This window comes from Drosophila persimilis, unplaced genomic scaffold (genome assembly GCF_003286085.1).
Source record: "Drosophila persimilis strain 14011-0111.01,24,50 unplaced genomic scaffold, DperRS2 tig00000002-arrow-pilon, whole genome shotgun sequence".
In the NCBI taxonomy this organism is placed as follows: domain Eukaryota; kingdom Metazoa; phylum Arthropoda; class Insecta; order Diptera; family Drosophilidae; genus Drosophila; species Drosophila persimilis.
The window spans coordinates 19,258,577-19,286,401 of NW_020825289.1; the positions used below are offsets into that span (position 1 = coordinate 19,258,577).

Below are 27,825 nucleotides of genomic sequence, written 5' to 3' on the forward strand. Positions count from 1 at the left end.
ATGTCGATTTCTGTGCAATATTATCCCTATATTTGACAGAAATTAGCTGGAAGAACATATGATTAATTTGATCAACATTTCATGACTAAATTATATAAGAACGATCGCTCTGCAAGGGTATTCAAAGCGTCGATCGTTGAATCTAATGGCTTCCTTTCTTATTGGCTTATTGAACTCGGAGTTTGTGTTTCGTGGCAGCCAAAAGCGGCAAAGCGGCCTACGCATCCGTCAGATACTCTGCCATACCTACGCTTCGCAGCCGCAGCCGCATTCGCAGTCGCTGCTCTGGCCTGGCTTTTTGCGAAGGCGTTATGCCTCTCCCGTTCCCGTTCCCACTCGCAAACGCTCATGAGTCCAAAGCTCCAACGACCGAAAACCCACAAACGCTGCTGCTGCCACTGCTGCTGCTTTCGAGTGGTGGCAGTGCACAGATAGTCGCTCGAAAGCCGTTCCAGACGCGATCAGTACGTTTTGAGTTGTGGTTCGCGACGGTTGCTGATCTTCCAGTGCTCCCAAGAAAAAAAACGAAAACCGAAAAGTATCTCCTCCCCTCAAGCCTCTTTATCTCCATCTCCGAGTGATCTCCATCTCTATCTGTATCTCTATCTGTGGCTGCATCTGTAACTCTCTCCCGTGAGAGTCTTGCGAGTGCGCTGGTGTGCGTGTCCGAGTGTGAGCGTGTGCTAAGCTTTTTGCTGTCGCCTATCTGTGAGGGTATTGGTGCTTCGGCCTGAACTATGGTTCGCGTGTTCGTGTGCGTCTAACACTCGTACGTATCGTAATTTAAAAATAAGTATTTCGACATTCCGCCGTGGAAACTATGTGACATACCAGTCCAGATCCCCATAAGCACCACAACGAAAAAACGAAACAAAACGATCTATACCGCGAAATATTATTAATAACCCCTCTAAGGGCCAAGAGCAGCGATCATTGTGATTAACAAACGAACCCCGACCCCAAATTAGCCCCAAAAAGCAACCAGGTGCAACACCAGTCACTCAGTCTCTCAGCGATTACCTCATCTGTGTCAAAATGGTATCAAAAAACAGTAAAAAGAAACAAGTGTCGCAGCAGCAGCAGCAGCAGCCGCCAGCCACATCGACCACAACCACATCGTCGTCGGCTACGGCCACGAAGCTCACCAAACAACTGGGACCCGACGCTACAGCGACCCTCACCACTAAGAGCAGCTCCACCTCGATGGAGCACGAGTCCGTCTCGTACGGAGAGCCAGTGGCGAGCACCTCATCCTCCACTCCTGTGCTGGCGGCCAGCACTGCATCCTCGTCTCCCATGCCTGCGGCTGGTGTCAGGAGCTACAGCCGCAGCAGCAAGAGCAAGGCAGCCATGTCAAGCTCCCAATCCTCATACACAGAGAAATCTCAGTCCAAGTTACAATCCCAATCCCAATCCCAGTCGGAGCAGTTTAGCAGCAGCAGCAGCAGCACCGCCAAGATTTCCAGGGATTACTCCAACGAGAAGATCATTGCCTCGATCGATCTGCTGGAGAGTGAGAAGAAGGAGCCAGTGTTCTCTGTCCCCATCGAGGTGGTAGAGATCACAACGCCCACGCTCTCCATGTCAGCCAGCGGCGGCAGCCTCTCCAAGATGTACACGTCCTCTTCCATGTCTTCCAGTCAGCAGCGGCAGCAGCAGCAGGCGAGCAGCAGCTCCACTTACTTCGCCTCCACAACCAGTTCCAGCTCCAATCGGAGCGCCAATGAAACGCTCATTGCAAGCGAGAGAGCCGACACAGCGGCTACCGGTATGACATCATCCGGTGCGAGGAAACAGGTTGGCTTTGACACGAGCAGTAGCACCAATACCAATACCAACATCAGTGTTGATGTCAATACCAATACCAACACTAACACCAACACCAAGAGTACCAGCAGCAGCAGCAGCAAAAGCTTCAGTGAATCTCAGAGCGTGCCAAAGCTACCACCAGCCAGCGGAACAGCTGACGGGCCCACATCGGTGACGTCATCAAGTTGCCCCGAACCGGTTGCCGCGCCGTCTGCCGTGACCACAACAAAGGGGACGTCATCCACCTCGCAGAACGATAAACTGGAACAGCTGTCGGGAACGACAACAGCTGTGGACCACAACAAAGCCACTTCATCGACATCCAAAAAAGAGGTCAGCGAGAGCACCACACGGAGCAGCTCTAGCAGCACCAAGCAGTCCACATCGTCGTCCAAGAAGGAGGTGTATGACGTGAAGACCAAGACCTGGACCGAGCTTAGCGATGGCACCAACCCCCATCCTGGGGGCAACACAAGCAAGCCCACCTTTGAGCGGTACGTCAGCAAGGAGTCGGACGGTAGCTGCAAGGTGACGTACAAGAAGAAGATATACGACAGGCGCAACAATAGGTGGCGCGTGGTTGACGAACGGACTGTGGACAGCACCGCTGACCGGGGCTATCCCGAAATAGTCGATGATGTCATCAACACAACCACCACAACATACACCACCAAGGTGTACGACACGAAACTCGGCAAGTGGACGGTCGTCGACGAGAAGTCGTACAGAGATAGCAAAGCTTTCGTGCCCAATGACATTGCTCGTGAAATCGAGAAAGATAATACCGATGTGGCAAACATAACAACTACCACGGAGGTAACAAAGGTAAGTCATAGATTGTGCGTGACGGGGCGGCACACCAGCCATTCCACACCCAAAGCCCACGCCATTCCCATGGGTGTGTTCCTCTGTGGATATTTTTTCATATGTTGAACTTGCTTTCTATTAGATATTCGATGCGAGCATCAACGATTGGCGTGTTCTGGACGAGAAGGTGCACACGGATGTCATTGAGAAGATTGTAGAGACCCCCAAGAAGACCATCTACGTGGATGAATTTGTGGAGATTGAGAAGAACACCTCGATTTCGGAGAACAATGAGAACATAACCCTGAATCTGAACGAAACATCGAAACACAAAAATATTACCGAAAATATTTATGATGAAATCGATTATGTGCGCACCGATAAGAAACGCTTAGACGATTCAAGAAACGTAAGTAGATTATTTTACATATGTGCGATAGTACTTGAAGAATAATTCATATACATTCTGTCCCCCAGCGTGGAGTCGTCAAGAACAAAAATACTACGCATAGCGAGCGGTGCATCTGTGAGATCTGCACATGCGGGTAAGAATCGCATAATGAATCCATAGAGGACTTCTTTCAACTATTATTCTTCGCATTTCAGACGACATCACTGCTCAACCAGCACAACTAAATCAACAGAAAACACAATCATTGAAACCGATGGCAAGTATAATTGTATTAAACCAAGATTTTCGTATATTAATCATTTGAATTCTCAACAGATACCCTCGAGGAAGCATACACAAGAGTACGTACAAATACCTGGTCGAAGAGAGACAATGGAAACATTCCCAAGCCAAACGAAGACATATTAGTGGACTACGTAGTTATAAAGAAGCCAGAAGATAATCTAAAGCCAGAAGGAGACTTCGTAGTCCCACCAAAAGAGCCATACAAGCCCGGCGAGAGGCGTGAGAAAATTGTGCACACTGACAATTTGCGGACAGAGGGAGAAATGACCTTCAACGAGAGGGAGGAGTATCAATACACCGTCCGTCCTGAATATAAGAAGCCGACGGACAACCTTAAGCCCGAGGGCGAGTTTTACAGCCCAGAGAAGCCAAAATATCAGCCTGGAGACCGCCCAACACAAGTACGACACAAGGATAACTTGCGGCCTGAAGGTGACTTCTATACGCCCGACAAGAAGGGCTATACACCAGCCGATCGACCCACCCAAAAGAAACCCGTGGATAACCTCAAGACGGAGGGAGAATTCCTTACGCCGGAAAAACCCACCTATCGGCCAGGAGAAAGATCAGAGAAAATTATTCGCAGCGACAACTTGCGCACCGAAGGAGAAATGACTTTTGTGGAGAAGCAGGAGTACCAATATGTGGTTCGACCAGGACAAATAAAGCCCACTGATAACCTCAAACCAGAGGGTGAATTTTACAGTCCGGAGAAACCGAAGTACAGACCAGGCGATCGTCCAACACAAGTTAGGCATGAAGACAATCTGAAACCCGAAGGCGACTTCTACACTCCAGAAAAACCAGGATACAAGCCTAGTGAACGTCCATCTCAAGTGCGACCTGAGGATAATCTTCGACCTGAGGGAGAGTTCTACACACCGGATAAACCAGGATTCAGACCCGCCGAGAGGCCAGTACAGAAGAAACCAGAAGATAACCTAAAAACCGAGGGAGATTTCTACAGTCCCGAAAAGCAGAAGTATACGCCAGGAGAACGTCCAACCCAGGTCAGACCTGAAGACAATCTGAGACCTGAGGGAGAATTCTACAGTCCCGAGAAACCCAAGTACAGACCTGGTGAACGTCCATCGCAAGTCAGACCTGAAGACAATCTCCGACCTGAGGGAGAGTTCTACACTCCGGATAAACCTGGATTCAAACAAGCTGAGCGGCCGGTCCAGAAGAAACCAGTGGACAATCTGAAGCCCGAAGGAGAGTTTACGAAGCCTGAGAAACAGGTTTACAAACCTGCTGATAAGAACGAAAGGATCATTCGTAAGGACAACCTACGTAGCGAAGGTGAAATGACGTTCGTTGAGAAACAGGAGTATCAATACGTGGTACGACCCGATCAAGTCAGACCTACGGATAACTTGAAGCCCGAGGGTGACTTCTACAGTCCCGAAAAGCAGAAGTATACGCCAGGAGAACGTCCAACCCAAGTCAGACCTGAAGACAATCTCCGACCTGAGGGAGAGTTCTACACTCCGGATAAACCAGGATTCAGACCCGCTGAGAGACCTGTTCAGAAGAAGCCGGAGGATAATCTGAAACCCGAGGGAGATTTCTACAGTCCCGAAAAGCAGAAGTATACGCCAGGAGAACGTCCAACCCAAGTCAGACCTGAAGACAATCTGAGACCTGAGGGAGAATTCTACAGTCCCGAGAAACCCAAGTACAGGCCAGGTGAACGTCCATCGCAAGTCAGACCTGAAGACAATCTCCGACCTGAGGGAGAGTTCTACACTCCGGATAAACCAGGATTCAGACCTGCTGAAAGACCTGTTCAGAAGAAGCCGGAGGATAATCTAAAACCCGAAGGAGATTTCTACAGTCCCGAAAAGCAGAAGTATACACCAGGAGAACGTCCAACCCAGGTCAGACCTGAAGACAATCTGAGACCTGAGGGAGAATTCTACAGTCCCGAGAAACCCAAGTACAGACCAGGTGAACGTCCATCGCAAGTCAGACCTGAAGACAATCTCCGACCTGAGGGAGAGTTTTACACTCCGGATAAACCTGGATTCAGACCCGCTGAGAGACCAGTCCAAAAGAAACCCGTGGACAATTTGAAGCCCGAAGGAGAGTTTACGAAGCCTGAGAAACAGGTTTACAAACCTGCTGATAAAAACGAAAGGATCATTCGTAAGGACAACCTACGTAGCGAAGGTGAAATGACGTTCGTTGAGAAACAGGAGTATCAATACGTGGTACGACCCGATCAAGTCAGACCCACGGATAACTTGAAGCCCGAAGGTGACTTCTACAGTCCCGAAAAGCAGAAGTATACGCCAGGAGAACGTCCAACCCAAGTCAGACCAGAAGACAATCTCCGACCTGAGGGAGATTTCTACACTCCGGATAAACCAGGATTCAGACCCGCTGAGAGACCTGTTCAGAAGAAGCCGGAGGATAATCTGAAACCCGAGGGAGATTTCTACAGTCCCGAAAAGCAGAAGTATACGCCAGGAGAACGTCCAACCCAAGTCAGACCTGAAGACAATCTGAGACCTGAGGGAGAATTCTACAGTCCCGAGAAACCCAAGTACAGGCCAGGTGAACGTCCATCGCAAGTCAGACCTGAAGACAATCTCCGACCTGAGGGAGAGTTCTACACTCCGGATAAACCAGGATTCAGACCTGCTGAAAGACCTGTTCAGAAGAAGCCGGAGGATAATCTAAAACCCGAAGGAGATTTCTACAGTCCCGAAAAGCAGAAGTATACACCAGGAGAACGTCCAACCCAGGTCAGACCTGAAGACAATCTGAGACCTGAGGGAGAATTCTACAGTCCCGAGAAACCCAAGTACAGACCTGGTGAACGTCCATCGCAAGTCAGACCTGAAGACAATCTCCGACCTGAGGGAGAGTTTTACACTCCGGATAAACCCGGATTCAGGCCCGCTGAGAGACCAGTCCAAAAGAAACCAGTGGACAATTTGAAGCCCGAAGGAGAGTTTACGAAGCCTGAGAAACAGGTTTACAAACCTGCTGATAAAAACGAAAGGATCATTCGTAAGGACAACCTACGTAGCGAAGGTGAAATGACGTTCGTTGAGAAACAGGAGTATCAATACGTGGTACGACCCGATCAAGTCAGACCCACGGATAACTTGAAGCCCGAAGGTGACTTTTACAGTCCCGAAAAGCAGAAGTATACGCCAGGAGAACGTCCAACCCAAGTCAGACCTGAAGACAATCTCCGACCTGAGGGAGATTTCTACACTCCGGATAAACCAGAATTCAGACCCGCTGAGAGACCTGTTCAGAAGAAGCCGGAGGATAATCTGAAACCCGAGGGAGATTTCTACAGTCCCGAAAAACAGAAGTATACGCCAGGAGAACGTCCAACCCAAGTCAGACCTGAAGACAATCTCCGACCTGAGGGAGAGTTTTACACTCCGGATAAACCCGGATTCAGGCCCGCTGAGAGACCAGTCCAAAAGAAACCAGTGGACAATTTGAAGCCCGAAGGAGAGTTTACGAAGCCTGAGAAACAGGTTTACAAACCTGCTGATAAAAACGAAAGGATCATTCGTAAGGACAACCTACGTAGCGAAGGTGAAATGACATTCGTTGAGAAACAGGAGTATCAATACGTGGTACGACCTGATCAAGTCAGACCGACGGATAACCTGAAGCCCGAGGGTGACTTCTACAGTCCCGAAAAGCAGAAGTATACGCCAGGAGAACGTCCAACCCAAGTCAGACCTGAAGACAATCTCCGACCTGAAGGAGAATTCTACAGTCCCGAGAAACCCAAGTACAGACCAGGTGAACGTCCAACGCAAGTCAGACCTGAAGACAATCTCCGACCTGAGGGAGAGTTTTACACTCCGGATAAACCTGGATTCAGACCCGCTGAGAGACCAGTCCAAAAGAAACCCGTGGACAATTTGAAGCCCGAAGGAGAGTTTACGAAGCCTGAGAAACAGGTTTACAAACCTGCTGATAAAAACGAAAGGATCATTCGTAAGGACAACCTACGTAGCGAAGGTGAAATGACGTTCGTTGAGAAACAGGAGTATCAATACGTGGTACGACCCGATCAAGTCAGACCGACGGATAACCTGAAGCCCGAGGGTGACTTCTACAGTCCCGAAAAGCAGAAGTATACGCCAGGAGAACGTCCAACCCAAGTCAGACCAGAAGACAATCTCCGACCTGAGGGAGAGTTCTACACTCCGGATAAACCAGGATTCAGACCCGCTGAGAGACCTGTTCAGAAGAAGCCGGAGGATAATCTGAAACCCGAGGGAGATTTCTACAGTCCCGAAAAGCAGAAGTATACGCCAGGAGAACGTCCAACCCAAGTCAGACCTGAAGACAATCTGAGACCTGAGGGAGAATTCTACAGTCCCGAGAAACCCAAGTACAGACCTGGTGAACGTCCATCGCAAGTCAGACCTGAAGACAATCTCCGACCTGAGGGAGAGTTTTACACTCCGGATAAACCTGGATTCAGACCCGCTGAGAGACCAGTCCAAAAGAAACCCGTGGACAATTTGAAGCCCGAAGGAGAGTTTACGAAGCCTGAGAAACAGGTTTACAAACCTGCTGATAAAAACGAAAGGATCATTCGTAAGGACAACCTACGTAGCGAAGGTGAAATGACGTTCGTTGAGAAACAGGAGTATCAATACGTGGTACGACCCGATCAAGTCAGACCGACGGATAACCTGAAGCCCGAGGGTGACTTCTACAGTCCCGAAAAGCAGAAGTATACGCCAGGAGAACGTCCAACCCAAGTCAGACCTGAAGACAATCTTCGACCTGAAGGAGAATTCTACAGTCCCGAGAAACCCAAGTACAAACCAGGTGAACGTCCAACGCAAGTCAGACCTGAAGACAATCTCCGACCTGAAGGAGAGTTCTACACTCCGGATAAACCTGGATTCAGACCCGCTGAGAGACCAGTCCAAAAGAAACCCGTGGACAATTTGAAGCCCGAAGGAGAGTTTACGAAGCCTGAGAAACAGGTTTACCAACCTGCTGATAAAAACGAAAGGATCATTCGTAAGGACAACCTACGTAGCGAAGGTGAAATGACGTTCGTTGAGAAACAGGAGTATCAATACGTGGTACGACCCGATCAAGTCAGACCGACGGATAACCTGAAGCCCGAGGGTGACTTCTACAGTCCCGAAAAGCAGAAGTATACGCCAGGAGAACGTCCAACCCAAGTCAGACCTGAAGACAATCTCCGACCTGAGGGAGAATTCTACAGTCCCGAGAAACCCAAGTACAGACCAGGTGAACGTCCAACGCAAGTCAGACCTGAAGACAATCTCCGACCTGAGGGAGAGTTCTACACTCCGGATAAACCTGGATTTAAACCTGCTGAGAGACCTGTCCAGAAGAAGCCGGAGGATAATCTGAAACCCGAGGGAGATTTCTACAGTCCCGAAAAGCAGAAGTATACGCCAGGAGAACGTCCAACCCAGGTCAGACCTGAAGACAATCTGAGACCTGAGGGAGAATTCTACAGTCCCGAGAAACCCAAGTACAGACCTGGTGAACGTCCATCGCAAGTCAGACCTGAAGACAATCTCCGACCTGAGGGAGAGTTTTATACTCCGGATAAACCTGGATTCAGACCCGCTGAGAGACCAGTCCAAAAGAAACCCGTGGACAATTTGAAGCCCGAAGGAGAGTTTACGAAGCCTGAGAAACAAGTTTACAAACCTGCTGATAAGAACGAACGGATCATTCGCAAGGACAACCTACGTAGCGAAGGTGAAATGACGTTCGTTGAGAAACAGGAATATCAATACGTGGTACGACCCGATCAAGTCAGACCCACGGATAACCTGAAGCCCGAGGGTGACTTCTACAGTCCCGAAAAGCAGAAGTATACGCCAGGAGAACGTCCAACCCAAGTCAGACCTGAAGACAATCTCCGACCTGAGGGAGAGTTCTACACTCCGGATAAACCAGGATTCAGACCCGCTGAGAGGCCTGTTCAGAAGAAGCCGGAGGATAATCTGAAACCCGAGGGAGATTTCTACAGTCCCGAAAAGCAGAAGTATACGCCAGGAGAACGTCCAATCCAGGTCAGACCTGAAGACAATCTGAGACCTGAGGGAGAATTCTACAGTCCCGAGAAACCCAAGTACAGACCAGGTGAACGTCCATCGCAAGTCAGACCTGAAGACAATCTCCGACCTGAGGGAGAGTTTTACACTCCGGATAAACCTGGATTCAGACCCGCTGAGAGACCAGTCCAAAAGAAACCCGTGGACAATTTGAAGCCCGAAGGAGAGTTTACGAAGCCTAAGAAACAGGTTTACAAACCTGCTGATAAAAACGAAAGGATCATTCGTAAGGACAACTTACGTAGCGAAGGTGAAATGACGTTCGTTGAGAAACAGGAGTATCAATACGTGGTACGACCCGATCAAGTCAGACCGACGGATAACCTGAAGCCCGAGGGTGACTTCTACAGTCCCGAAAAGCAGAAGTATACGCCAGGAGAACGTCCAACCCAAGTAAAACCTGAAGACAATCTCCGACCTGAGGGAGAATTCTACAGTCTCGAGAAACCCAAGTACAGACCAGGTGAACGTCCATCGCAAGTCAGACCTGAAGACAATCTCCGACCTGAGGGAGAGTTCTACACTCCGGATAAACCTGGATTCAAACCAGCTGAGCGGCCGGTCCAGAAGAAGCCCGTGGACAATCTGAAGCCCGAAGGAGAATTTACGAAGCCTGAGAAACAGGTTTACAAACCTGCTGATAAAAACGAAAGGATCATTCGTAAGGACAACCTACGTAGCGAAGGTGAAATGACGTTCGTTGAGAAACAGGAGTATCAATACGTGGTACGACCTGATCAAGTCAGACCCACGGATAACTTGAAGCCCGAGGGTGACTTCTACAGTCCCGAAAAGCGGAAGTATACGCCAGGTGAACGTCCAACGCAAGTCAGACCTGAAGACAATCTCCGACCTGAGGGAGAGTTCTACACTCCGGATAAACCAGGATTCAGACCCGCTGAAAGGCCTGTCCAAAAGAAGCCGGAGGATAATCTGAAACCCGAGGGAGATTTCTACAGTCCCGAAAAGCAGAAGTATACGCCAGGAGAACGTCCAATCCAGGTCAGACCTGAAGACAATCTAAGACCTGAGGGAGAATTCTACAGTCCCGAGAAACCCAAGTACAGACCAGGTGAACGTCCATCGCAAGTCAGACCTGAAGACAATCTCCGACCTGAGGGAGAGTTTTACACTCCGGATAAACCTGGATTCAAACCCGCTGAGAGACCAGTCCAGAAGAAACCCGTGGACAATTTGAAGCCCGAAGGAGAGTTTACAAAGCCTGAGAAACAGATTTACAAGTCGGGCGACAGAACTACCAAGATAATCCAGAAGGACAACTTACGAACGGAAGGTGAAATGACGTTCGTTGAGAAGAAGGAATATCAATATGTCGTACGACCAGAGCAAGTAAAACCATCGGATAACTTAAAGCCGGAAGGAGAGTTCTTCAGCCCCGACAAACCCAAATACCAGCCCGGCGAGCGAGTTACCGTTGTGCGGCAGAAGGATAACTTAAAGGTGGAGGGAGAGTTTTACGCGCCTGACAAACCAGACTTCCAGCCTGCCGAAAGGCCCAAGCAAAAGAAGCCCCATGATAATTTAAAACCAGAGGGAGAGATGATTATGCCAGAAAAAATTAAATACAAGCCCGCCGATAAAGTTAATAGAGTGGTTCACAAGGATAATCTCCGTTCCGAAGGAGAGATGACTTTCACAGAGAAAACTGAATATCAACACGTCATTAGACCCTCCCCGGTTAGGCCGGAGGACAATCTGAAGACCTCGGGTAAGTTCTACGTACCAGAAAAGCCAGCAGTTACAAACGGGGATCGCCCCGAGGCGGTAAGACCCAAGGATAACCTGAAGCCAGAAGGGATTATGTACACCCCTGAAAAGCCGAAATACGAGCCTGCCTCCCGACCAGAGCAGAAGAGGTATGTGGACAACCTAAAGCCCGAGGGCAAGATGCACATGCCTGAGAAGGAAGCGTTCAGGCCGGCAGATAGAGTGACGACAGTCATCAGAAAGGATAACCTGAAGACCGAGGGGGAAATGACCTTCACACAAAAGGACGTGTATCATCATGTAAAGCGGCCCGAACAGGTGAAGCCGTGCGACAACCTGAAAGTCGAAGGAGAATTCTTCACACCTGATAAGAAACCCTTCCGTCCAGCCGAGCGGCCCATCCAAAAGAAGCCAAAGGACAACTTGAAACCGGAGGGAGAATTCTACAGGCAAAGCGACCGCACGGAGACCGACAGCACAACGGTAGAAACTACAAAACGAGAGACCGCTAAGCGACCGGTGGATAACCTCAAGCTGGAAGGTTCCATGACAGTGACCCGCAAGGATGATTATAAAAAGGAGACCAACAAGACCACGGTAGAGCAGGTTCAGCGGACACAGAAGTACCAGCACAACAGCTCCTCCATCAGCCTGGGAACCGACACCGCCATCCGCAAGACCACCAACCAGATGAACTATGTGTCCGGCAAGGATGCTGTCAAGCAGGTGGATTCCAACAGTCAGAACCCAGTGGACGGTCTTATTGTTGTGTCCACCACGAAGGTGACCACCGTTATAGGAGGCCGCCACAAGGAGCCCGAAACCGAGTACGTGAAGCGCCCAGCCAAGATAAACGTGATCGAGAACGTGGCCAAAAACACTACGACCACAAACATCGAGAACACCCAAAACATCCATAAAGAAACCACCTCGATGCAGAGGAGCCACAATGTCGTCGAGAATAGTGCAGTGAACACTGTGAATACTGCAGTCCGTGGATCGGACATCTCCAGCAAGGCCCTCCAAACCAGCACTACGAATCGTGGAGGTCAGATCAGCAGGGACACGACTGGAGACTCCACCTCCCGTGTAGTGTCGAGAAAAACCGTCTCGAACAACATAACTGGAGATTCCACGACTCGAGTGGTCTCTGGAAAAACACTCACCAGCAACGTTACCGCAGACTCCACTTCAAAGGTAGTGTCCGGAAGGAATGTCTCGAGCAACATTACTGGGGATTCATCCGCTCGCATGGTTTCTGGCAGAAACGTCACCACTAATATAATTGGTGACTCGTCTTCCCGCATGGTAGCCGGTGGCCAAAACGTGATTGATGACTCAACATCACGAGTGATCTCGGGCGACAGGACCTCCAGCCACAACATTGTTACCGGCAGCTCCACATCCCATACGAGCTCCTCCAAGCACTTCCATCACCGCAAGAGCGAGTTCTCCTCGGAGGCGGATGTCTCGAATACGATCTTCCATCGGAAGAACGCCGCCACCGACTCGGCAGCAGCCAATGGCAGCAGTCTCACTTCAAACGGAAAGATGATGCGGAAGAGTATTTTGAATTTGCACGAGCAACCCTCCAGCACGCCCCATGCCAGCGATCGTCAGAGCTATAGCAGCATCCACCGGCAGAACCGGGAGTCGGACCAGAACACCAGCTTCTCCAGTGAGCGCCGCAGCTGCAGTGTCCACAAGGAAAACAGGGAGAGCAACGTGAAGAACTCTTCGTCCATGTCCCGAATCATATCCGGAGGAAGCACTGCCACTGCCACAGACAACAGATCAACTGTCACACGCACCCAAGTGTTGGGCGGTGGCATCGATTTTCCCTCCCAATCTCACACCCATGTGGGAGCCCATGGCAGGCGCCACCACCATGTATCCACTTCCAGCGGCGGCATCGATTTTCCCTCTTACAGTGCCCACGGACACACCGAACGGGTGGTCACCCGTAGGGGCAACCAGTCCTCCATCAGCCTCGGCAACGACACAAAGTGTACGGGATCGAGTCAGTACAAGAGCGAGTACATCACAGCCCCGAGCACCACCTGTGCAGTGCATAATATTAAGAAAGGTGCATTCCAACATACCAGGAGTACTCAAGAACACAAGTTCTTCAAGACCTCAAACTAACAATTAATAACATCCATATCAAATCCCAAATTAACGTGTAATAGTGCATAAGTTTCCATGACAATATATCTTTTATACAATATACAAGCCGATCCGAAAATCCAGATTAACAAATAAATATCATTTTTCAAAAACAAAAAAAACTGTTTCAATTTGTTTTGGATCAACTTGAGAGATGACGTCTTTATTGAGAGTTTAAAATAGGCTAGTGTCGTTTTTAGGACTAGTGTGTATAGGTAACTGTATATTTAAACGTTAAAAAAATCTGCACAATGGTTTCTATCTATAACATACATACATTTAGATCCGTATCTGTATAATGGTGTACAGTTTATTGTTAAATTTCTTCAATTTTTCTATATTTCATAATGCGCGTTAGTACAATAAATATTTCTCTTTTCGTATGTGTATATATTTAATTATATATCAATCGATTCACTTATCCTTTACTTCATCATATATGATAAAGCATTATTATACGTGTTTGGAAGACATTTGTTCGCTTGTTTGGAAGACTTGCGTTTCGTTTCGTTTCTTATAGACTAATATTATTGTTTTCGTTTCGAGTTTTTTTGATGAACAGATCTAGGATTTTGGAACACCTTTGGGCACAGCCAGATGATGCCGTAGCAACTGGAAGACATGCCATGCCCGAGAGGACCAATAAGCCTAGATCTACTTCGATTGGTGGATGTGTAAATAGTGGATACAACTTAAAACGGAAGACCGATCTCGAATGCATTTATCATGGCATTACCCGAATCGTAGATGCCGATGACGCCGAAGAGCACGCCTAGGGCAATGATGAGGTAGTCTTTAGCTAATTCCTTCTGGTCGAGCAGGTGACCCTTAATCTTGATGTGGAAATAGCAGGGCCAGATGAAGCTGAGCATGGTGCCCGTGAAGCTGCCAATGAAGCCCATCAGGATGGAGAAGTGGGGAATGAAGATGGCCATCAGGATGGTCGATACGATGACGGCCACACGGAAGCCCAGACCCCAGACTTTCAGCTCTCCGTCGAGGTTCCAGATGGTCGGGAACTTGGTCTTCGGCGGGCCGCGGAAGAAGTTCCGCTCGAGCAACTCGCAGGCGGCGTAGTATGGCAAGGGGTAGCTGAGGATGGCCTTGATTACCAGGAAGAAGTTTACCATACCCTTGAAGCCCTGCGAGTGCAAGTTGTTGGTAATCACCTGCTGCGTGTCGTTCTGAAATGTCAGAAAGCAGATGTACCCAAACCCGGCCTTGAACACGGCCGCCGCGATATGCGACCAATCGAGCATCCAGTTGAACTTGGAGCGGTCTGTCATGTTGCCCTCGAGCGTGGGCAGGAAAATCTGGGAGGTGTAGGAGAAGACGATCACACCCAGCGAGATGGGGAAGTTCTCCATGTCGATGCTGAAGCGCACCTTCGACCAGCCCCAGTCGCCGATCTGCAGCAGGCAGTAGCCGAGGATCACCGCGTTTATCACGATGTGGGACATGGTGCACCAAAAGGACAGGGTCGAGACCATCTTCAGGGACTTGAGGAAGCCCATCGGCAGTAAGAAGATGCCCACAAACAGCATCCAAGATCGGGAGTCGAACGAGCCCGTCGGATAGGTGCCCGCCAGCAGGTCACCGCAGACCACCACATAGAGGATGCAGGTCATCAGGAGCTCGATCAGCTGGGCGATGCTGACGGCCCTGGCCCCCAGTTTGGGCCCGAAACATACCTTGGCAATGGCCACGTAGCTGTCGCGCACTCGCACCATCTGGCCGGTGGTGGGGTCCGGCTCATAGAGGCACTGCACAAGCACCTTTCCCGTGTAGCAGCAGATGTGTGCAATGCCCACCATGGCAATGATGGCCCAGTAGCCGCCGTGGAGCACGGCGAAGGGCAACGATACGATGAACATGCCTTGGATAGCGTTGGTCACGTTCCATGCCGCCTGGTATTCGTCGATCTTGCAGCCGCCGCCACCTTCTCCCTCGCAGACAAACGAGCTGCCCTCTGAGGCGATGCTTCCTTGCCTGATCGGAGTAAGGATTGGGATTAGGCACAGCTGCGGGAAAGGAAACTGATTTCATAGGTACGCACCTGAAGCCGTCCGTCTGCTGGTATCTCCCGTCGTACTCATTGAAGGTTGTGCTCTGGTACTCGTTCTTGTAGTCGCCCTCGCCTTCGCCATCGCCTTCGTTTGACCAGTTGCCCGTATTCCGGAACGGATTCGAACTCATCTCCGTGGTCTGTTCACCGCCGTCCATGCCCGTGTCCATGGCCTGGCCGTGGCCGTTGGCGAAGTTTTGGTGTGGCTGATGGGGCCTCTGTTGGCTGCTGCCGGGTGGCTGTTCGTACTCCTTGCGCTCTGGAATTTGCTGTCGGGCCGTTTGCACGGCCACGTTCAGTATGTTCTTCAGCGGTGGCAATGGCGTGGCTTTCAATTTGGCTATGAATGACATGGTGAATGCTGGCGATGGGCTACGAGTTTACACAGAGCAGATGGTGGTGGGATGGTGAGTGGAGACAGATGGCGGCGGCCGCGGTGGTGTCAAGAAACGCGTTCGATCTGACGCTTATCGATTTTGCCTATGGATATGCCTGCGAAATAATGCTGCAATCGGAGTGCGGAGTGAGTTCTAGCTCCTCCGCAATTGGTGTCACGAATAGCTCGACTACGAATTACACTACGGAAAACCGCAATCTAGAAATAAAGCTGAATTTTGTCTGAGATTTTGGATGATTGATTTCGTCTACTTGGCGCCCTGGTGAATGGAGCAGCACGTTTATCATGCAGTTTTCAGATACTTGCACATCCTGCTCACTCAATCTCGATCCTGGGACTCGACGCCGTCCAAATCCAACTGAAAAGGCCGAAAACTATTGCGGAAATCCGTGGAAAAGTGTGTTTAAAATTTTATGTAACGTAAGAATTTCGTTTGTTCAGTGAATGAGAAAAGAAAATTGTACACTCCAATCTGATGATGATGGCGCCCACTGCGCAGACTCCTGTTCGCAGTATATATCGGGTGGCTGTCATATGGTCCAGGCACGTTCCACACGACTATGTGGACCCAAAGATGTGTTCCACCTTGACATTGACATCGATATGAGATGCGATTCGATTTGATTGGATTCGATTAATTTGACTGTACTTCTATAGCACGTGGCGCGTACTTTCTACTTTTCTTCGATGTGCGATTCGATTACTTCGACTATACTTTATTCATCTTCGCTTTATAAAACTTCTAAACATTGTACAATTTATTTGGATTGGATAATCTATATGGGGGTGGGGTTCAAAAAGGGACAGGACAACCTAAACCACTCACTAATCTCTAGTTACCAAAAATTACATACATATGTATAGTATATCCGATGCCGATCCTGAATCAGTTGCTGTAGCAGGTCTTGCGCACTCCGGCCAGGATGTTGCTAATCTCGTCGTCCTTCCGCTGCTGTTGCTCGAAGAGCATCTCCCCGACTCCCACTCCAACCATGCCCCCCCCTCCAGGGCCAAAGTGATGATGATGGGGGTGCTGTTGCATGGCTGCCGGATTCGAGGTCACTGTCTGAGCAGGAGGCGCTGAGACAGAAGGAGCAGGTGGTGTCTGGTGCGGAACCTGCTGCTGCTGATGTGTCTGCGTCTGGGACTGGGCCATGCCCTCATATCCCCCATAGTTACCGTAGTGGAGGTAGCTGCTCTGCATGGCTTGCGTTCCATAGGGACCGGGCGCCGTCTGCTGGAAGGGCACCGCCAGCTGCAGCGGGAAGGCCGCCAGGCCGGTGGGGGCGTACGGAAGCTGGGTGTAGTAGCTCGCTCCGCCGGATCCAGGGGCCGACAACAGCATTGCATTGTTGTACGCCTCCGCCTCGTAGTCGTCGTAGTTCTGATTTGTGTCCGGGTACTTGAGGCACTTCTGCGACGCGGATCCGTCCGAGGCGTTGTCCTTGTGTTGCTCGGCGGAGCTGTAATCCAGGTCGTTGCTCTGATAGCGGAGAAAATCCTCGTACTGCATACCGTAGGCATTGGCGCTGGGATTCGAATGGGGATGGGGATGGGGATTGGAAAGATATTCGTTGGCGCCCAGCAGTTGGTTGCTGCAGTTGTCCGACATGGACACGGTGTAGCCGCTCATCTCGCTGGCGGAAACAGTCACAGAGGAGGCAGAGGACGTGGCTGTGGATGTCGCCAAGTTACAGTGCTGCTGTAACACTCCCCCAACGCTGCCACGCATCGAGCCCTCGTCCTCTGATGCGGACACTGGCGGATAAAAGGTCCCCTTCACGGAGTGCCCATGATCGAGCAGCCCGCGATTGTTGCACGTTACGTACATGCCTCGGGCGGCCACCACCGCCACCGAAGTGGGGGCCAGCGGATAGGAGGCGGCGTACAGTCCCTGCTGTGCCTGTGCCTGCGCCTGCGCCTTGCTTTTTTCCTCCGCCTTGGAGAGTTTATCCTGACGCGCCTTGGCCGCTCGACTGGTCGGCGGCTTTGTTAGCTTCTTAAGCAGCAGGGAGCTGTCGTAGCTCCCAACGCCTCCCGTGGGCGAGGACTCTGAGAGCAGGGCGGGTGGGCAATTGGCGGCGAGCGACTCGATCTGCTCAGTGCTGTCCGCATTGCTGTAGCAGTCCACGGAGCTCGGAGAATACGTGGGCTTCAGCGGCTGCTCGTACTGATTCTGGTTCTGGTTGGGATTCTGGGGCGTGGAGGAGCACCTGCCCTCGTCGGTGGGCGTGTTATAGCTGGAGGAGGCGGTGGCCGTCGTCAGCGGCGGCGTGGAAAGCTTCGGTGTTGCCTTGCCCCCTCCTGCCCCGGCGGCAGGTGAGTTCTCTGCCTGATCCTTGCCTCCCGGCTGCATGGAGCGCAGCTTCGACTGCTTGCGGCGCCTCGGCCTGTACTTGTAGTTCGGATGCTCCGTCATGTGGATCACGCGCAGGCGCTCCGCCTCCTCAACATACGGCCTGCGGTCCTGCGGCGTCAATGAGCGCCATTTCTTGCCTGGAACGAGATGAGGAGAAGAGATTACAGATCCCTCATAGCTGACATTTTGGACGAGCTTAGGCTATGGATTCAGGGAATGATTAGACGCTCACCCAACATCTTGCTGAGGTCTGCGTTATGCAGGTCGGGATTCTCGTCGGCCAGCTTCTTGCGCTCGATCTTGGCCCAAACCATGAACGCGTTCATCGGCCGGCGGATGCGCGACTCTTTGGCACTTTTTGACTGGGTTGCGCCGGGCCTGTACTTCAGATCGGCGGCCATGGGCTTGTGCCTCTCCAGGTAGCCACAGTTGGGGGCGCACAGATCGCCCTTGTAGTCGTAGCTCCACATGGACGCGGGCTCGATGGGCGAATGCGAAGCGCACTCCTCCATGGAGCCCCCACTCACCATCCCGGGATGCGGATGCGACAGAAACTTGTTCAGCACCGAGGAGCAGCCACCGCCACCCAGCAGCGGTATGTTGCTGCTGATCAGCGACCCGGACGCACTGCCTCCACCTCCACCCACATACGCACTCGACACCATCGGCATCGGGGAGTGGCTGTGCACCGAGAGAACCGCCTCGTTCAGCGAGTGCTCGTTCTCGTAGCCGGAGCTCTGTATGGCTGGGGAGTGCAGGCTGGGCGAGGAGTGTTCACTGCCCTGGCGCACATGGTAGAGGCCCGCCTCGCCCGCACCATCGTGCATCAGGCGGCCATCCGTCGTCAAGTAGCCTCCATGCTCCGGATAGTCGCTGCCCGTCGAGTGGCTATACTCCGGAGTACGCGAGATGTGTGGATACTTTTTAGAGCTGCAAAATAGTTGGGCAAAGGATATGGTTGGTAGATTGGTGGGAGATATGGGTACTCTCTTAAAGGGAAAGGGGGCCTATACAAAGTTCTTACAGAATGGGCTTTCATATATATTCGAAGACTGATGTGGACCAAATCTCTTGGTATTCCTCAAACTATGACTAATAACTCATTAGTATGTCTGTAAAGCTGACATCTTTATCTATGCACTTTATCCAAAAAAACAATAATTTCACTCGTAGGTAACTAGGGTTGTCATCTATCTGAAAGAATCCACCAAATTTACAAATATCTAGACCAATCAAAGAACGCACCCAATTCCGACTATGATGGAGTAATCCCTTCTAACAAGACGCGTCCGCACTCTGTGTATCGCATTCATGATCATTGTTAATCCCTGTCTCCAGGGGCTACTGCAGGAAATTACGTACCGCCGGCAAACAGGGCCGTCGCAATGTTCCCTATAATGATATTTAAAAGGGCTGCTAAATACGATGACAATTTTCGCGTTGCTGCCACGCACAGGGCGATATAAACACAAAGGGCAGGGAAGCTCTGAGGAACTTTGCATTTATCAGACACCAGAGAGACACACACAGAACTGGAACTGGAACTCGGACTCGGACTCGATAGAGTACTGGTAAGGGGCAGGGCCCTGGATCGGCATGGATCCCTTGCTGCTGCGGTGCGCTCCTTAATGTCAGCGGACATAAATGTAAATTGGGCGCGTGCAGCTATTGTATTATCAAAGGAGGCCGCCCCGACTTCGACAAGCCACCGTCGAGTCGGAGTAAGCAAAGAAGCTGGAGCTCATGGGCTGGCGATGGAGATGAGATGGAGCTGGAGCAGAAGCTGGAACTGCGACTGCGACTTGGAATGAGGCTGTGGCTGTGGCTGTGGCCCACGGCCTGGACCAGACCAGGTTCTTGGGCCTTTATGCATAACTTTTAAAAGTTGCGACATATCGACACATTTCAAAGTAATTCGCCTTCCAAGAATTCAGGCAGAGCGCGAAGCATGGAGAGCAGATCCGAAGACAAGTTTAAATATTGCCAAAGCTCCCGATCTCGAATCCGATCCCCGATTCCGGTCGCTCCTTTGGGATCTGTTTCAGTTTCAGTATATGCGTTCGTTCGTCCCTTCCTTCCTCGATTTGTTACCGTTTGAATTTATTGCTGCCCACTACACTTTTGGTCTATTGTGTGCCCCAAAGCGGTAGTCCCATCCAGAGAGCCAGAACCAGGGCTCAGAGACCAGAGCCAGGCTGCTGCCTCTTTTGCCTACCTACAACCTCTGGGCCTAATTGTTAGCCATGCCATGGTTATGGGCTCCCGACTCTCGACTCTGTCTGTGCCACAACTAGACGCTCTAGTTCCGTGGACTTTCTTCGATGCAGCAGCAACAGCAGCAACAGCAGGAGCAGCAGCAAAAGCAACAGCAGCGCAGTCCATTGACAATGCCGACAAAGTTGCAAATTTTTAGTTAGCCAAGTCTGTACCCAACCCATGCCCTTGCGACCCTCCCTCCTTAGCAGACCCGACTCCAAGTCCAGCCACGGGATGAAGTCTCGATAATTTATTGAGGGTTTTCGGTGACGTCGTTACGTTTTTGATATTCGGTTGCGGCTGCCGCGGCTGCGGCTGCTAAATACTTCGCCGCCGCCGATACGCCGATCCGCCGTTGCAAAGGGGCACACAAAATTATACCGTCCGGGCCCTGCCGTCCGTCCATCCGACTGTCCGACTGTCGGCCCGCTGTCCAACCTGTCCAAAACTGTCGACTGTCTGGTCGGCTTCGTTTCGTTTCGGTTCTGGCCGCAGTCTCAGTTTCTGAGTCTGGCTTTATCCTAAGCGCGCTCACGATCCACGAAGCTACCAAGCTCCAAGCTCCTGCAGATGCGGCTTAGCCGCTGCTTCAGCCTCAGCGTAAGCCTCTGCTCTGCTCTGCCCCATGCCACAAGCCTGCAGGAGGACTGCTTAGCCATGGCCCTGATTTTAAAATAGGACACATACAGTGGCCGGTAAGTTGGCATTTTTATGCGCGCAAAATGTCAACATCTTTGCAAAATGCCACATATTCCACATTGCGGCCAGCCGCTCTGTCCGGGCTCTGTCTGTCGCTGCCCCTTCTACTTGCCCCAGTACCCTGTCCGTTGTCCGTTGTCCGCTGTCCAGTGTCCCCTGTCCGTTGTCCAAGTACTCGATGTCCACCGCCAAGTTGGGGACTGTGGAACGTTTTGTTTACGACAAGAGCGACTTCTCTGGTGGCTGCAACCGGAGTCTGAACAGGGGGGAGGAAGCGGCCGATGCCCCTCCCTGGCTGCCACAAAAGTGGGCAACTCCTCCCTTTAACAAGCCTCGAAGCTCCACTCCATTCAGGAGCCGTACTGGAGGCCGCAACCAGACCTGAAGCCGAAGCCGCATTGATCTGGAGAGTGTCAGGCGCTTTAGCATATTGTGATTCATGTGACGCTCTGCCGCGCTGCTCAAGACAGCCTTTTCAGAAGCCCCTACCTTTCCCCCTTTCCCATGTGCTCCACCACACACAGATACAAAAATAAATACAAATAGCAGATCATGGATGGAGGACAATTGTCAGAAACAAAGAGCGTCACCCGGTCAGCATTCTCCTTCATCTATATTTTCCATATTCCTGGCTAATTTTAGAAAACCATTCTTGGATTGACATCCCAGGGATTCCTGCAAATGGGACAGTAATTAAGACAGTCCCACGGCATTTTGGACTGCGAGGGAAGAGCTGTCACTACCTTTGTCTAGTCCTGCGACCCGAGGGAATGAAAATGGCGAGTATTCAGGGTCTTGACAACAATTGGACAGATTTGTCTCGGGTTTTCTCTCTACATAATTTGGATAGCGGAAGAGCAGGGGGAAAGCAAACAATGTTCTGGACACAAGATATGATATTCTTTTAATACAATGAAGTGGCAACATCCAAATCACTGAGCTCCAAAGCTGTCATACACCCTTTCAGTTGAATGATCATGGGATCACTTGATTTAGAGAGTTGTCTTTCCATTTCATTATACATTATACATCGACTAAAACTATATCGAGACAAAGCACCTTCCAAGCAGGTGTTCTTTCTATCTATCTGGTTATTAATCAATTATTTGCATAAAACTAACTAAAGAATATACAAGTCCGTTCCAACTACAATTATCACCAACCATCGGATAGTTCATCCCCCGGAAACCCATATCCTGGATCTATGGTAAGTTTGGCAAATCATTTGGCGCCTCGCCAGCGATCGCATTGGTCGCGTTGTAAGCGGTGCGACAAGGTAATAAAAGCCATTTTGGTTTTCGGCCACATTCAGAGGCAGAAACGGAGTGGAGTCGGAGGTGGGTGTGGCCAGCAAGCCTGCACAAGAGGCATCTGCCTCGGCTCTCCATTTGCTCCATTTGCAGTCTATTGGCTGCCTGCAGCTGCAAATGCAGGCGCCCCGGACCGAATACATTTGTTCCCAACAGCCAACAGATTTCTTTGGCTTACAGAAGAGGCCAGAAACCAGTCTCGTTTCAGCCAGTTTCAGTTCCAGTTGAAGCTGCGGCTGCGGCTGCTGCTGTGTCTGGCTCTGACTGCAGCAGCGGCCCAGGTGTGATGTACTTGAATAACTTAACGACGCAGTCGCAGGCCCAGTGCGAGTGCCAGGCCACTGCCAGGCCCCGTGCCCCAGCGATGAGTTGTCGGGCGATCGGCCATTTACGCATACATACATATGCATGGAGCAGCTACATGCAATACATATACATATAGTAGCGCGTGTCTGCCTGTGTGTGCGGGCATCTGTATGTAGATGCGGCTGACCAACCAATAAGCATAAACAGCCCCAGCATCCGGGCCCGAAGAGCCGCCATCTTAGCTTTAATGAACGTGTACCAGCGCGAAGGTACGCGCTGCGCTACCTGTGCTGCCCAACGAATGGGATCTGTACGCACAGTGAAAATGGAGGCTCATATATCTGTGTGCAGCATATAGGGGATACACCACATAAGGGCCCCATGCCACATAATTAAACTAATGAAGCAAGCGTTCATCATCATCATCATCACTCTTCGGATTCGTTCGGCTAATGAGGTTTATTGCTGCTGTCGTCGGCCGATCCGTGCCCCTGCATCGTGGCTCTCCGCTAAAGAAACGGCGAAGACCCAGTTCTCACACAAGCGATTTTAAGAGCATAAAAAAGATACAAAAACTTAATGGATTTTAGCACGCACACAAACACACACACAGGGGAGAGAGACTCGCACAGATACACCATATACTCGTACACGGATACTTGGTTGAGACTCCCTCGCAGCTTGAGCGGCCCTAAATTATATGGATGGCTTGGAAATGGAGGTGTATTCCACTTGTTCATGCATATACGAATAAGTAGAGTAATTGCATATCGAGGATCTCTACTTAAGCAGTCCGAAAATTAGTAGCGAACAGACCTGTAAGTCGTGTAGCAAAAGGGTTTCGCCATTGGGGAGTCCCACACCGGATCTTCTTGGGTTTTTTGAAGAGATTATACTTACAGTTACCCTCTTAATGATATTACATTGGTCAGGCGGTAACATTCCATCTGGTCTTCGAAAGTAGGCGGTCGAAAAACCAAGAAGTTCTCATGAAGATCCTTTTAAAAGTTTCTGAACATGTACATACAAACAACGCGTCTTGAATAGTTTTAATATTGAATGGATTGGTTGCATTCCGACTTTAAGATTATATAGTTTTAATTTTTTCTTCCAAAAACAATAAGTCCTTAACAAAAATACTGAAGGAATGTTATCATAGATAGGATAGGGACAATAAACCACTTACTTGAAGATTTCATTCGCTTAAGTCTGTACACCCCGACATTCCTGATGCTCCCTTGTAATCTTATTAGCCAATTTACATTTAAATGCATGAAAAGTTAGAAAGAGATTCCAGGAAAAAACCTTTTGGAACGGCCTTTACGTCAGTGTCAGTTTTAGTTCCTGTCTCGAATGGGGAAATCCAGAAAAGAACCAGTATTAACTATGTCTGCGAGTATCTCAACTAAGACGTCACACAATTTCCATATATGTATGTATACTTTCCAGGAATCGGTGCTATGATTGGAAACTAATAGGAAATCGTATTTTAATTGGAGACTAATATGCGCAGATCGAATTTGTTAAAGTTTGAGATTTCCTCCGCACCGCCAAGGCCCAAGTCCCAATGAAAACTTAATTAATTGCCAAACTTGATGGAAAATCCATATACACAGCTGGTTGTTTATGGCTCATTGGATTTTATTTTTTTTTGTATGTGGAAAACTATTTAGATTGGGTCTGGAGTTAGCAGAGTTTGGGTAGATCGATGCCTTGGCTTGATTTATGTGACTGCCATAAGAGATCAAATTGAATGGCATCGCTTCGCTTGAAACCGAATTGATTTGTGGCCAATTCCAAAAGGAAGATTCCAACAATGTGACGAAATATGCGACAAGCTTTCGCCCAAGATCACTTGGGGCATCGCTTAGATGTTCCCAAATGTCTTTCGAATTTTGTGGGGATTTATCAAATCGTTTTCATCAGTATTTAATTTCGTTTCATGGCTTCATTTCCATTCATAATTCCGGCCAATTTGTAGCCGAGAGTTTCCCGTCGGAAACCGCGGAATCAGTCAGTCATATACATATGTATATACATATATGCAAAGACATACTATATATTTTTCTATACTTATGTATATACCTACAACTATTAAAATCTCATGCGTAGCTATCAAGCTCTGTAGATCGGAGCTAAATCTTTTTAATGGTCAAAGCCGCATGACCTCTGTCCCAAAATATACAAAAATTAAAACTTCTTGCGGACTTGCCCTCTGCATACCCACTTTTTCCCAGGGCGCTCCACCCGCGTTCGGACTTAGCCCGGTCGGTCTCTTGGTTTACTTTCCACTTGACCAATTTCGAGCCCCGTCCGAAGACGTTCTTAAGTTATTCTCGTCCATCCATTTACATATTCGTGGCGGAGAGGAGAGGAGAGGAAGGGAGAACCCGTACAGTGGAGCGAGAAGCGGATACAGACACAAGTGCAAGTGCTGGGGCCCCGCTAAGGAAAATCTAAGCAACTTCTCAGGCCCTATATATAGCCACTATATACCATGTACCTCTGAGCATATGAAATCCCCGTCGGCCTTTGGCTGTCGTGCCCGCTTTCTGTGCCTCTGTATCTGTATCTGTGTGAGCGACCAAGTCTTGAAAAAGTCCCCTGTCATATGCTATGTATATGCCGATCTTTGAGAGAGAGAGGCATACTATCGTAGAGCTAGAGAATTTCCTCACCACCACAGGCGCACTCTTTCCATTTTTCATTATGGTTATTATCTTGAAGATATGTATCTTCGCTTCGGTTGGATATAATTAAACAGCGAGAAAAAAACTTTAGCATGGGAAAAATGTAAATATTACTTGTAATTTGTTAGCAGATGATGTGGATGTTCGTGATCATATGAGGGTTCCATTTTTATAAGGCAACAGAGACGGCGACGGTGGCGGTTGCGACTACGGTGACTGCTACGGCGCTCGTGGTAACGGTGACGGTGATGTTGTTGTTGTTGTTGTTGTTGTTGTTGTTGTTGTTATAGTTGCAATTGTTGTAAAAGTTGTTGGTGCTGTTGTTGTTGCTAATATTGCTGTGGTTTTTGTTGCAGTTGTTGTTGTGGGAGTCTATGTTGTTGAAGAAAATCTTCGTGTTGTTGAAGAAAACGATGGAATTGTTGTTTGAGCTACTATTGTTGTTGGAATTGTTGGTGGAGTCACTGTTGTTGGTGTGGGTGATGTTGACGGTAGCGACAATGATGTCGGCGGTGGTGGTGGCGCAGGCGGTGGCAGGTTGATGTTTCTCTTGCTGCAAGTGTTGGTGTTGTAGGGGTCTTTGCTGTTGCAGGGCCAGCAGCATTTTGCTTAATGTTGCATTATTCCGTTAGTTTTTTCCCTTAGTCGTCGGTGGGTTGTACGTTGGCTGGTGGCACGATGGCAGTTGCTGGGCCAAGCATTTTGCCCAGTTACAGTTCCAACCATAAATCTACTCATACGTTGTTGTCGCCACTGATGGCAGTCACAGGGTCTGTCTGTCTGCCTCTGTCCGTCTGTGTGAATTCTGTGTCTTTTCGCTGTCGGATTTGGTTGTGTTTCTGGTTCAGACCCTAACCCACATTTGGTCTAGGATTTCGCAATGCTGCAATCGGCCAATGGCTTGGACATTTTCGCACTCTGGGCACTCGCGGATCGGTACACAACTTTCGGGGCTCACACGGAGGTCATAGCCAAGATTTGGCTGGCAAACGCGTTTCAGATCGCAAGCTTCTTAGGGGACGCGACTAATGAGCGTATCTGTTGCTTAAAATCAAGGGCTTCAGCATTTCACAAACCGAAAAACACAGATACAATCGCACTCTTGGGAAAATGCACAGCACTACAACAAAACTGGGCCTATATACTCGCAATGATCTCTGGTATAGAGCCAGCGGCCAGGCCAGTCTGTATGTAGATATATTTATGATTATAACCGGAGACGGAGACGTAGACCGAGATGGCGATTGCGATGCCGATGTCAATGGGAACGGAGCTTGAGACAGAGCTAAAGCTAGAGCCACATGAACCACGCTGATGACGAACCGCAAACCAACTAAACTCTGCCACTGCCCGACGCTCTCTCAGAGGTGAACCCGCTGCGATTTCGATGTGGATGTGGATGTGGATGTCGGGTCGGTGCCTCTGTCTCTGCCTCAGTCAGTATCGATGCATAAGGCCAAAAAGCGAAAAGCTAAAAGCGCACGAGCAAAACCTTTCGCGCAGTCTTGGCCCAGAGCCGGAGCGACCAGAGAGTGGCAGCTGCTCAGCAAAGCGGAACGAGGCAGAGACAGCGTCGGGAGTCGGAGTCAGAGGCAAGTGGCAGTGGCAGTGGCCAAGCGAAGTCGATCTCCCAGAGCAAGAGACAGAGCGGCAAGTTCTTTTGAATCGAATGAAACAAACTTTATTTAATATTCGTTCGTTCGTTTGTTCTCTCTCTCTCTCTCTTTCTCTCTCTCCCTCTCTGGCTTCGGCTATGGCTTTAGCTCTTACCTTTGACTTGGAGCCCCTCTCCAGCCAGAGTCAGAGTCTTTGCTTTGGCCTGGCTCTGAGTCTCACTTTCCGAGGTGGAAAACCTGTTTCCCGTTCCATTTGTTGTGGGAGAGACGACTTTGCATTTGGTTTGTTTCAATTGGTGGAGGCTCCAATGTCGCCCTGTATATGTGTGTATGCTGTCCACAGATACACGTGCATGGGCTCTCACCCATACACCCATAGAAGCGTATGCAAATATTTTAATGTGCGGAACCTCTGGGGAAGGGTGTTATATGGCCCAACCAGGGGGTCCAATTGGCAGAGATTTTGATATTTCTATTGAAATTAGTATCCCATTTAGTTTTCTCTTAGTGATTTTTCCCATTCCGCCACATCTTTCTCAACTCAGTCTCCAAAATAGAGCCATATTTATTTCCCATCTCACTCTCCACCCACTCTCGTGGGGGTTACGGCCAAGCGATTGGTATCCCGCTGGAGATAAGCTTCTAAATTGCATATTGCAACAACTGCTGGCAGCGGCCCAGCCAAGCCCAAAAGACAAACCTCCCAGAAGACGAGAGTCGAGTACGAGTGAGGCCACGCGTATAGGCCCAATGCCAGCACAGCCCCCAATGGCAGCTCCATCCACAGTGCAAACAGAGTTCATAATTAAGCGCCAGAATGCC

The 27,825-nt window shown here is 49.8% G+C and overlaps 3 protein-coding genes across 5 annotated transcripts; 1 reads left to right on the forward strand and 2 right to left on the reverse strand.

Annotated features, from left to right (window-relative positions):
* The first annotated feature begins 506 nt into the window (after positions 1-506).
* LOC6592301 lies at positions 507-13,413 on the forward strand. 2 transcript variants are annotated; one of them, XM_026987048.1, is made up of 6 exons: positions 507-2,634; positions 2,759-3,025; positions 3,094-3,161; positions 3,223-3,284; positions 3,344-8,529; positions 8,617-13,413. In XM_026987048.1, exons 1-6 carry the CDS (start codon positions 1,036-1,038, stop codon positions 13,282-13,284), a joined length of 11,850 nt encoding a protein of 3,949 aa, XP_026842849.1. In that variant the 5' UTR covers positions 507-1,035; the 3' UTR covers positions 13,285-13,413. The 2 variants fall into 2 exon arrangements, with proteins under 2 accessions (XP_026842849.1, XP_026842848.1); XM_026987047.1 differs by having other exon boundaries at positions 3,344-13,413.
* Positions 13,414-13,449: 36 nt separating this feature from the next.
* LOC6592247 (vesicular inhibitory amino acid transporter) lies at positions 13,450-16,195 on the reverse strand. 2 transcript variants are annotated; one of them, XM_026987050.1, is made up of 3 exons: positions 16,087-16,195; positions 15,362-15,639; positions 13,450-15,294 (listed from the first exon to the last, which is right to left on the reverse strand). In XM_026987050.1, exons 2-3 carry the CDS (start codon positions 15,538-15,540, stop codon positions 13,998-14,000), a joined length of 1,476 nt encoding a protein of 491 aa, XP_026842851.1. In that variant the 5' UTR covers positions 15,541-15,639; positions 16,087-16,195; the 3' UTR covers positions 13,450-13,997. The 2 variants fall into 2 exon arrangements, with proteins under 2 accessions (XP_026842851.1, XP_002017633.1); XM_002017597.2 differs by having other exon boundaries at positions 15,362-16,195.
* A 272-nt stretch (positions 16,196-16,467) lies between these two features.
* On the reverse strand, positions 16,468-25,580 carry LOC6592246 (putative transcription factor SOX-15). Its single transcript, XM_002017596.2, has 3 exons — positions 25,502-25,580; positions 18,359-19,056; positions 16,468-18,263 (listed from the first exon to the last, which is right to left on the reverse strand). The coding sequence occupies exons 1-3, from the start codon at positions 25,552-25,554 to the stop codon at positions 16,654-16,656; spliced, it is 2,361 nt and encodes a 786-aa protein (XP_002017632.2). The 5' UTR covers positions 25,555-25,580; the 3' UTR covers positions 16,468-16,653.
* Positions 25,581-27,825: the final 2,245 nt, after the last annotated feature.

What these genes read in the sequence shown, in the direction of transcription:
- LOC6592247 (XM_002017597.2), bottom strand. Translation starts at nt 15,723, where the DNA reads ATGTCATTCATAGCCAAATTGAAAGCCACGCCATTGCCACCGCTGAAG. An exon ending in CAGCAGACGGACGGCTTCAG is followed by an intron (nt 15,295 to 15,361) that starts GTGCGTACCTAT and finishes TACTCCGATCAG; the next exon opens with GCAAGGAAGCATCGCCTCAG.
- LOC6592246 (XM_002017596.2), bottom strand. Translation starts at nt 25,554, where the DNA reads ATGGAACCCTCATATGATCACGAACATCCACATCATCTGCTAACAAAT. An exon ending in CATCTGCTAACAAATTACAA is followed by an intron (nt 19,057 to 25,501) that starts GTAATATTTACA and finishes ACTATTTTGCAG; the next exon opens with CTCTAAAAAGTATCCACACA. An exon ending in AGACCTCAGCAAGATGTTGG is followed by an intron (nt 18,264 to 18,358) that starts GTGAGCGTCTAA and finishes ATCTCGTTCCAG; the next exon opens with GCAAGAAATGGCGCTCATTG.
- LOC6592301 (XM_026987047.1), top strand. Translation starts at nt 1,036, where the DNA reads ATGGTATCAAAAAACAGTAAAAAGAAACAAGTGTCGCAGCAGCAGCAG. An exon ending in CTACCACGGAGGTAACAAAG is followed by an intron (nt 2,635 to 2,758) that starts GTAAGTCATAGA and finishes GCTTTCTATTAG; the next exon opens with ATATTCGATGCGAGCATCAA. An exon ending in CACAATCATTGAAACCGATG is followed by an intron (nt 3,285 to 3,343) that starts GCAAGTATAATT and finishes AATTCTCAACAG; the next exon opens with ATACCCTCGAGGAAGCATAC.